This window comes from Perca flavescens, chromosome 15, assembly GCF_004354835.1.
Source record: "Perca flavescens isolate YP-PL-M2 chromosome 15, PFLA_1.0, whole genome shotgun sequence".
Classification (NCBI taxonomy): Eukaryota; Metazoa; Chordata; class Actinopteri; order Perciformes; family Percidae; genus Perca; species Perca flavescens.
This window is the reverse complement of record NC_041345.1, coordinates 2,127,371-2,137,446: the sequence shown is the minus strand read 5'-3', so window position 1 is coordinate 2,137,446 and position 10,076 is coordinate 2,127,371. Positions and strand designations below refer to the sequence as shown.

Here is a 10,076-nt window from a genome sequence, read left to right as displayed (position 1 = left end):
TGTGTATGTAACTTAAGATGTGTAACAAATGTACTTATTTGAACTTAAACCATGATCTTTTCTTAAACCTAACCAAGTAATTTTGTGTGAATTCACAACGTTAACCACTTGTTGAACTCAGGTTGAAAAGGTTAGCCACCCAGCGCGGGAAAAAGTGGCGCTAAGAAGTCCTGACCAAGCGGTCGTATGTGACGAGTTGGGAGTGAGAATGTGTTGGTTTCTGATTACCTGGTGAATTTAAGTCCAATAATCTCTCTCTTTTTCTCTGTTTTTGAAAAGCCTATGAGCTCATAGTAAAGCTTATATTGGGCCCTAAAAATCAAGCCCGACACTACCCGAGCCCGTGCATAACTGGAATTATGAGCCCGATTTAAACCAGACATTTTTTTTATACGTGGGCCGTTATAACTGCCGTTCTAAACTAAACTAAACTAAATCTTAGTAAACTATTTGTTAGTTTATTCAGACTGGAATGGATCACAAATGGATCCGAATGAAGACCCTATTTGACCCTATAAGCTTCCTCAGCCGAATAGTGTAGGGAACAGATCAAGGCAACATAATCAAAGCCCTGGAACCATACAGGAGACTTTCTTGTCTTGATCACCTAATTAATAATGTCCTTCACCACGCTCTGCGTGCTGACACACTGGCACAATTTAGCCCAGTTTACCTCACACTCAAGTCAGTGCAGGACAAACACCCAGAGCTATGGGAGAAGCTGGAGAGGCATAGCTTTCTCCCCACCCAATTAGGCTAATAAAGTAATAATTAAAAAGACACAAATGCTTGATCAAGGGCCCGGCACGGCCTGAGGATAGTGGCGGGAAATATCGGGGTCAATTTCGGACTCAGGCTCATTTTTTCACAGAATTTAAACTCTAGCTCATAGGCGTTGTCGGTGCTGGAGTTACTGCAACTCTACTGGAGAATGGAGGAGAAAAGTCTGCAAAAGTTGCTACTGCCGTGGGTTGAATGAGACATTAGGTATATCTTATGAGTGAAATAGTGTGTGGTCCAGGGACCACAGATGTAAATTAGCTGTATAGCTAACTCTGGTACACAACAGGGCCTGAACTGTGCATGGTCCCTGACAAATAAACTAATAAAATAAAAAATAAAAAACACCCTTTCAACGCTCTTTCAATCCCGAGGGAAGGGGGAGGGGTTAGACGAAGCCCCAAAAAGCTGCTTTCAAAACTTTGGAATCTTTTCAACATTACCAACCATGCCTTAAACAGTCAGTATTTTTATTTGGTTCAACTGTTGCATTTTCAATGACAACTGAAACTAGTATGACAGTACCTGGCTTATGTAAACGTACTGCTGGTAGACCAGATGTGTGCGTCGACCCCGGGCTGTGGAATGAAGATTAGGGCCAATGTTGCGTTGAACATGGGTTGGGGGCTTTAAAAAAGGATTCAATGCAACCCTGCTAGTTGAGGTATTTGCAGTAACAAGTGGATCCAAAGGCATGCACACAACTCGGTCCCTGGACAGCTGCTCGGTACAAGCCAGGACAGATGCCAACAGCATCAGGACCACCAGGTAGTCCATGAAGACCTCCCACCAGGGCTTTAACAGTTTACTCCTACTCTGATGCTGGTTCAGAGGCGCCAGCTCCGACAGGGAAAACATGGCGACCTCTGGCCCTCGACAAGGATGACTGTAAAAGAAATGGTTAGAAGGTGAAGAAAGCCAACATGAAAAACAATATTTTCAGCCAGAGTCTGAGGAGTTGTTGTTGTTTATTTCACAAGATATTTCTGTATTTGTGTGTTCTTTCCTTGCTTTTGAAAAAAAGTAATGTCATGCTTTCCTTTGCAACTCAAATTATTATATAATAATAATAATAATTATTAGCAATAAAGTTTATTTTCCAAACTTTATCTTGGTTTTTCAATATTTAGTCATGAGTATGAACCAAGTGTTCAGGGGCTTTACGCTTTAAGAGCTTTAAGTAGACATCTTTCAGGAAAATGTTTCGGTGTTTATTGGAAATTCCACACAAGAGGAAATAAAAAACAAAACATGTTTTAGCTTTCATATCACATCAAAAGGCCTACACACATCTGCCAACATTTCTATTGTAGGCAAAATCTCTAGAGTATGCTATTTGGCAAAAACACAAATCACAACCAAACAATTTATGTTATTTTTTACAGCTCAGAATTTAACTTTCACCTACCTCTGTAAATACCTTGTTGTTTCTCTCTCTGTCTCTCTCTCCTCTGATCAGCTCACAGCAGCCTTACACAAACTTTATTCCGGCGCTGTCTGGTTCTGCTGTGAAAAAAAACTTACAACAAACTCCTCCTTAGCTGGCCGACAAGCAGCTTTTCAACAGTTGCCATGGCAGTGGATGAGTGGCCGAAAAATTTAATTCAGCTATAGAAGCCTGTTCTAGACCCACCAGTGGGAGGGGGGTGTTTGGGGGATGCCTTTACCCTTTAACTCCTTCAGCCCTGACTCTGAGGAAAACATCAGAGGAATATTAGATAAATGTATTACTCACTGGCCACTTTATTGAGTACATTTTGCTAGTTGGACCCCCTTTCGCCTTCAGAACTGCTTTTATTCTTTGCAGCACTGATTCAACAAGATGCTGGAAACATTCCTCCGAGATTTGGGTTCTTGTTGACATGACAGCTGCAGATTTTTCGGCTTCACATCCACAATGCGAGATTTCCCGTTTCCACCAAAACCCTTACAGGTGCTCTGTTGGCTTGGCAGCATGCCTATTTTCCCACAGCCCAATGTTCCCACATTTCTAAGAATTATTTTTCAGTGAAAATTAGGCCCTATGTTCCCACAGTTTCCACATTTCTAAGATTTTTATTCCTAACCCCTAACCCACCCTAACCTTAACCCTTGAAGGGAAATGTAGGAATACAAGACCTCATTTTGAAAATGTCCTAGAAATGTTGGAACATAGGGCTTTGGGAACATAGGGCTCTGGGACCATAGGGCTGTAGGAACATAGGGCTGTGGGACCATAGGGCTGTGGGACCATAGGGCTGTGGGACCATAGGGCTGTAGGAACATAGGGCTGTGGGACCATTGGGCTGTAGGAACATAGGGCTGTGGGACCATTGGGCTGTGGTACCATAGGGCTGTGGGACCATAGGGCTGTGGGACCATAGGGCTGTGGGACCACTGGACTGTGGGACCATAGGGCTGTAGGAACATAGGGCTGTGGGACCATTGGACTGTGGGACCATTGGACTGTGGGACCATAGGGCTGTAGGAACATAGGGCTGTGGGACCATTGGACTGTGGGACCATAGGGCTGTAGGAACATAGGGCTGTGGGACCATAGGGCTGTGGGACCACTGGACTGTGGGACCATAGGGCTGTAGGAACATAGGGCTGTGGGACCATTGGACTGTGGGACCATAGGGCTGTAGGAACATAGGGCTGTGGGACCATAGGGCTGTGGGACCATAGGGCTGTGGGACAATAGGGCTGTGGGACCATTGGGCTGACCCCGTTGGATTAAGATCTGGTGACTTTGGAGGCCATTTGAGAACAGTGAACTCATTGTTGAAGAAACCAGTTTGAGGTGATTTGAGCTTTATGACGTGGAGAGTTATTCTGCAGGAAGTAGCCAGTGGAAGATGGTTACAAGGTCATAAAGGGATGGACACAGTCAGCAACAATACTCAGGCAGGCTGTGGCATTTAAACAGTGCTCAATAGGTACATTCTCACTCCCAAGAGCTAGAAGCGTTTGTACAAGCCTGGATCCATGCTTTCATGTTGCATATGGCAAATTCTAACCTGGCTATCTTAATATTTGCGAGACTCATCAGACCAAGCAACTTTTTTTTTCCAATCTTCGGTTGTCTAATTTGGAGAGCTTGTGCCAATTGTAGCCTCAGTTTCCTCGTCTTGGCTGACAGGAGTGGCATGGGTGGCATCTTTTTTAGTTGAACATCTTGTGCGTTCAAAGATGCTCTTCTAAAAACCTCAGTTATAACAAGTGGTTTTTTTGCCTAGTCTATATCCACGATGTTCCGGTGCTGCCAGAAATTCTGCCAGATGTCCATCCCCTTTGTGTTGAAATTTTAGACTGCGGTGGATTTGTGAGGACTATGGTGAACTGCTCCTCCGATCTCTGCAGGGTAAATCCAGACAGCTAGCTAGACTATCTGTCCAATCTGAGTTTTCTGTTGCAAGACTAAAACTACTTTTGAACGTACACGTTCCACCAAAACAAGTTCCTTCCTGAGACTATTTAGCAGCGTCACTGTGGCTCTGTCCGGCGTTTAGCACCGCCCAAGATGATTGTGATTGGTTTAAAGAAATGCCAATAAACCAGAGCATGTTTTTCTCCCATCCCGGAATGCTGTGTGGACTAGCCAGACCTTCCTCCGCAGTGCTGTGGAGAAAAGTCTGGCGATGCAAGACTGTTTCTGTCACCTCGAACAAGCCTGGCCATTCTCCTCTGACCTCTGCCATCAACAAGTCCTTTTCGTCCAGAGAAACTGTCACTTACTGAGATCAGCAGTTTCTGAGATACTTAAACCTGAGCATCTGGCACATAGCCACTTAAATCACCTTTATTTCCCATTCAGATGCTGGCTTTAAACTTCAGAAGATCATCTTGACCATGTCTACGTGACAAAATGCATTGAGTTGCTGCCCTATGATTGGCTGATTAGATGTTGCATTAACGAGCAATTTAAATTTTGGCTCCTAACGATCACAAAAACAATGTAATCGACAAATACTATCATTTTGCACATTACGTTTTGCAAGTAAACTCTTACTTTGTCTTGTGTTCTAAATGACAAAAAAAGTTCAAAGGGGAAAAGTATTAAGGGGAATTTCACAGTTCAGGGTATTTTTTAATGTTGATTGTTTCACTGTTTTTAAAGTTCAATAAATGCAACATCTTTCCAAAAGTCAATGAGTCATCGTGTTAAATAATTGTGATTTCAATATGGAAGAAATTTAATCATGACTTTATCCATAACCCTTTATCCAGCCCTAGCTGAACAGGTGTACCTAATAAAGTGGCCGGTGAGTGTATATATCTAAAGTTAAAAATACTTTGGATGCAGAATGGCTCCTTTCACAGTTTCAGGATTGCAGCAGGTTGAGATGGAGCCAACGTTTTGTTATTATATACTACTATTGGGTAGTTTAATCTCTAATATTTTATCCTATTTCATAAACTGATTCAAAATGTATTCATGGCACCCTACAGAAAATGTTTTGCAGCACTGTACCCAGCATTATCCAGCAGGGGCTGCTGCAGTGCGTGAGTTACACACAACAGCAGCATTCGTCTCCACTGCTGTAATCCAGTTGATGTTTCACTCTTACCTTACGTTACTTTTCACTGAGCTGGCGCTTTTCTCTAAAGCGACTTCCAGTAAGTGCATTCAACCATAAAGGTACACATTCTCAAAATAGCAGGAATCACAAAGAAGTACATTAGCTCCAAGTAAGCCTACAAACAGTGTAGAGAAAAAAGATGCGGTGGAAGATAATTTACTTACTTTTTACTTTATTAATCCTGCAAGGGAAAGTACAATGTTTTCGATCTGTTGTTATTATACACCTTACACACAGGCCTGAAATGCACACCTATACATGCTCAGACACATAGGCGCCGATTTATATTTTCCTCTGTGGGCACACACGCCCTTTAATTAAAAAAAAAAGTAGTCAAAAATTGTTTCTATTTCAGAACCTTAGGAAATGGACAGCGGCCGACACAAACACACGCCTATTTACTCGATAATTAAGCCGTAAAATAGTCTTTCAACTCAGGACAGCACCACTTCTCACAGATACAGATAGGATTGGAGATGAGAAGTTTAACTGACACGTAACCGAGTTCAGCTTCGTGGGAAATTAAGAATCAATGTCACTGACATAACCAATCACACTATGACATACGCTCCACTCAGCACCAACTACAATGTTTAATTTTAAATGAATGTAGCCTACTGGTAGTCTGGCACACGTGGGTGCTCAGTATTTTTCAATATTAGTATCGGCGCCTATGCTCAGACATGTCAGAGTGAGGGGGCTGCAGGTGTTGATGGAGAGGCGCCCCGAGCAGTTGGGGGTTCGTGCCTTGCTCAAGACCACCTTGGCAGTGCCCAGGAGGTGAACTGGGCACTCTCCAGCCGGTCCACCACCATACTTTGTGTGAATTTCCCCATTGTGGGATTAATAAAGGATTTTGAATCTTGAATCTTTGGTCGGTATAGGGACTTGAACCAGCGACCCAACTCACCTCCCTACAGACTGAGATACTGCCACACAAGATGTGTAGACTTCTAGACATAGGTGTATTTAGAAGAGGTAGATTTGGGTGTTTGGTGTTTGAAGCCCCCAATTTCTTCTTACCCATAAATGTGTTTCCCAAAGATTTAAAAAAAACACTATAGTGGACAGTACCATCCTAACCTCGCAGCGCACTTCTCTTTTCTCTTTCTCTGTGAAATGAAGCTGCCTTCAAGTACGGTTGGAACTGTCCAGATCTATAAACAATCTGACGGAAAACAGTAACTGTGAAATATAAAGTCTTCTTGTGCTACATTCGGGGGTTAAATTTGATTAAAAAAAACAGGATTATCCTGATCCCATCAGAAGGGTGGATTTAGTTGTGAATGTGTTGAGTTTTTTTTAAGTGAATGATTACAAAATCAATGTTTAGTGATGATATATAAATTTCTTCATATTTGAAGCATATATGAAGCATGTCACATCTAATGAGATATGGGCTATTGGATAGTATTGTCTTTGTTTTGTTATTTAACATTATAACAAAATAAGGAATGTAAAATGTTCTGTTCCTTAAAATTACAACAAACAATTTGTGGCCACCGGTATGTTGCCTACCTGTTGTTCTTTGCTAAGCCAGTAGGCTACACTGTTGGTTCCATTGAAGGCTCTGGTAAACAGGATTTGGTAATTCTGAAATTTGGTATTTGGATCACAGTGATTCAATCCAATGTTCCTTTAAAAAACTTGCATAAAATCAAGCTGGATCAGGTGATCCTGGACAGCAAAACATGGGATTTCCAAGAGAAAACCAGAGAGAGTTGTGTGGAGCTGATAGTCCTAATTAGCTTTGTAGAAACTCATTTCACAATGGCTTGAATGTAACGGACGTTCATTAATATCAAAAGGTTACGCACTAAAGCTTTCAATAAAACAACAGGGGTGTCGAGAAAAATGTGTTTTGTGCAGAAAAGGCACAAATTGTTACATAAAAATTCACTAGAATGCAGGAAAATAAGTGTTTGATGCCCAAACCCTACGCCATTGCTTCCAGCTGTTCTGATGTCAATGGGGAGCAGGTTTCACCATTTAGGAGCCAGGACAACAGTCGGGATTTCGTTGAGTGACGAGGTGTCCCTAGCAGTGAAGGAGCAGCAAGTCGATTGGCCGATGCAGAGCGGTCTCTTTATGGATGGATGTGTTCTTTTGTATTCATAGAGGCTAAAAGTTACAGAGGTCTGATGACCCAGAAAGTCATTACTGTGACTTGATTTTCTTGCGCGAGCATGAGTGTGTGTGTAAACTCACAGGAGGGTCACATGTAACTCCAAGTGCTGTTTCCTTTGTATTTGGGCCAAGAAGAATCTGGAGCAAAGACTCAAACTGACAACAAACCACAACGGGATCTACTCTACACAGCTGGTGTGTGTACTATCTGTGTGTGCGTACTGTATGTGCAATATGTGTGTTTGTGTGTGGAGTGTGGTAGTTGCAGCCGTGGTGGTATATGAGTGAGTGAGATCGACATGGAGAAGATAACGTGTGAAGATGTAACTTTGAGGGACAGGGACAGTTTTTTTAAATAACGTATTATCACCATCTCCTGCTACAAAGTCAAGCCCACTTTTTACTGTACAAGGATTACTGCGTTTTTTTCAGACTTGTTAAAGATAAAATCAGCAACAGAGGACACCTGCTGCAACTGAGCGCGCTCCTCAGTATCTGACAGCATAAAGAATCACAGTGCAATGTCTCACTGACAGCCTAACTGTCTAATTTAACTCTGTTTTTGAAGCCTTTATATTACATGCAAGGCTCTGAATCTGCAGGGTTTCCCCTACATCAGTTGTTAAGCCCAGTGGCAAGTGTCTTTTTTTTTCAGGAGGGCATGTCTGGGGCCGGTCACCGACTGATGGCAGCATTAATGTAGAGCCCAATAGTTTCTGTGATAACAGAATCATGGACAGAATCGCTAAATTGAGAATTTGAAAAAGCTATAAGACAGATTCCATAGAGCCCTAGATTAAAGGTCCAGTGTGTAACGTGTTTAGTGGTTCATTCTCTAAATCTGTGTTGCCCCGTTCACAAACTTGTCCTTTTTCATGAATATTTACCTCCACCAATCAAGTATTCCTTTCTGCTTGAAATTTAACATTTGCGTTTGCATGAACTGGGGAAGACGCTCCATATTCATGCTCCATCTTGAAATACGTTAGCTGGTAAGGGACATACAGGACATACTGCTCCACCTTTCACGTTTTCTCTGTCACGTGATAAACTCTCAGCTGCTGCTAATGTTGCTAATGCTGCTAACGCTGCTAATGGGTATCGTAGCTTCCCGGCCCCGGTGGCAAGTTTGAAGAAGGAAACATGGAGGACCAAACATATTCAAAATCCAAATTTCAGGCAAAGGGTCTTCTTCTTCTTCACCCAGAAAAAGGAGATTGAAAATAGCAAGAGACCGGCTTTTGAAGCGTGAAGGCTACCGTAGCCGTGATACCTACTTTGAACAGCGTGGTGCGAGTGAGTTGATATATGATCTCAACGCTAGATGGGAGAAATTCCCACACATTGGACCTTAAAGTCAGAGCTAAAAGCTAACAGGACATTTGCTAAAGCCCAAAATGGTCTCCTAAGCCCCTCCCTCCACAAGGGAGAATGAATGCATGTGCATGAGCAGTGACTGACGCACAGTTAGACACTTAAAAAAAAAAATCTCCACTCTGGCCGGAGTTTTTAGAAAGACTCGTTTTCAGAGGAGAATTCTCCGTTTGCGTGTAAACGAAGGGAATAAACGAAGGGACATGTCTCCGTTTGTAAAAATAACCGTGGACGTGTAAACAGGGTCTAAGACAGGAGGGAAAACACAAGGCAGGAAGTAAAACAAAACATGACAAGGGAGAAAACACACTACAAAATAAAACAGGAAACTGAAGCATAAACATACACAAGGATTGAAAACAAGGTAACACGCAACAGAAAAACCCAAGAGACAAACAACAAGGAACAGAAAAAACGACAACAGAAACTCACAACAAATCACGTGACAGTTGCAACAAAGTGCACAAATGCATTTCCAGAAATATACTATTACATATCTTTACTGAGAAGTCTTTTTGTTTTCTGAAAGGCCATTGAAGGTCCATGACCTCACCAACAAAGTAAGTGATTGTGTGTGTGATTGTGTGAGCTTTTTGCATCTCTTTCAGGGAAACATGGCTTTAAAATTAGACAGCAGGGCCGTGGCGTGGCAAGCTGAACATTAGCGGCTAGTATCCTAGAAACACCCTCGGTTTCAGAGCTCTGCTGCAAAAAGGCCTGTGGCTTCACACCTCTTCATTTGCAATATGTTTACACACAGACACACGCTGACACTCTGTGCCCGTACACAGGGGTGTTTTGGGTGGGGTCGTGTTATGTGGCAGGATTCACACGTCCATGTCATGAATCAAGCATCACAAGCTTGCCACAGACCTCTGCACTTTGAATAGCTAATATCTTTAAACATGAACAACATTACACACACACACACACACACACACACACACACACACACACACACACACACACACACACACACACAGTCGCATTATGTTGTTGCCTATAACTGGTTTATGCTTAACAATCTAGCTACTATATGTAAGGACTTTGGCAATGGAAGCTAGTTAAAAAATGGTTTAAAGGTGAGGTTTATTGAATTTAGAAATGTCTTTTTTTTATATTTAGAACAATAGCCTACATACAACATGAACATGAATACAATATATCCTCTGCCGTGATGATGTTGGATCCTGTCATCGGCAACCAAACATTTGCGAACATTTGTATTTTGTC

At 42.3% G+C, this 10,076-nt stretch overlaps 1 protein-coding gene across 1 annotated transcript in view; it reads right to left on the bottom strand.

Annotated features, from left to right (window-relative positions):
* The window catches only part of si:ch211-106h11.1 (volume-regulated anion channel subunit LRRC8D), an 11,200-nt gene extending 8,863 nt beyond the window's left edge, over positions 1–2,337 (bottom strand). The window contains exons 1-2 of the mRNA XM_028600209.1: positions 2,189–2,337; positions 1,306–1,666 (exon numbers count right to left, since the gene is read on the bottom strand). Coding sequence (XP_028456010.1) covers positions 1,306–1,638 — 333 coding nt within the window. The 5' untranslated portion in view covers positions 1,639–1,666; positions 2,189–2,337. The remainder of the gene's footprint in view (positions 1–1,305; positions 1,667–2,188) is intronic.
* Between the last annotated feature and the right edge of the window lie 7,739 nt (positions 2,338–10,076).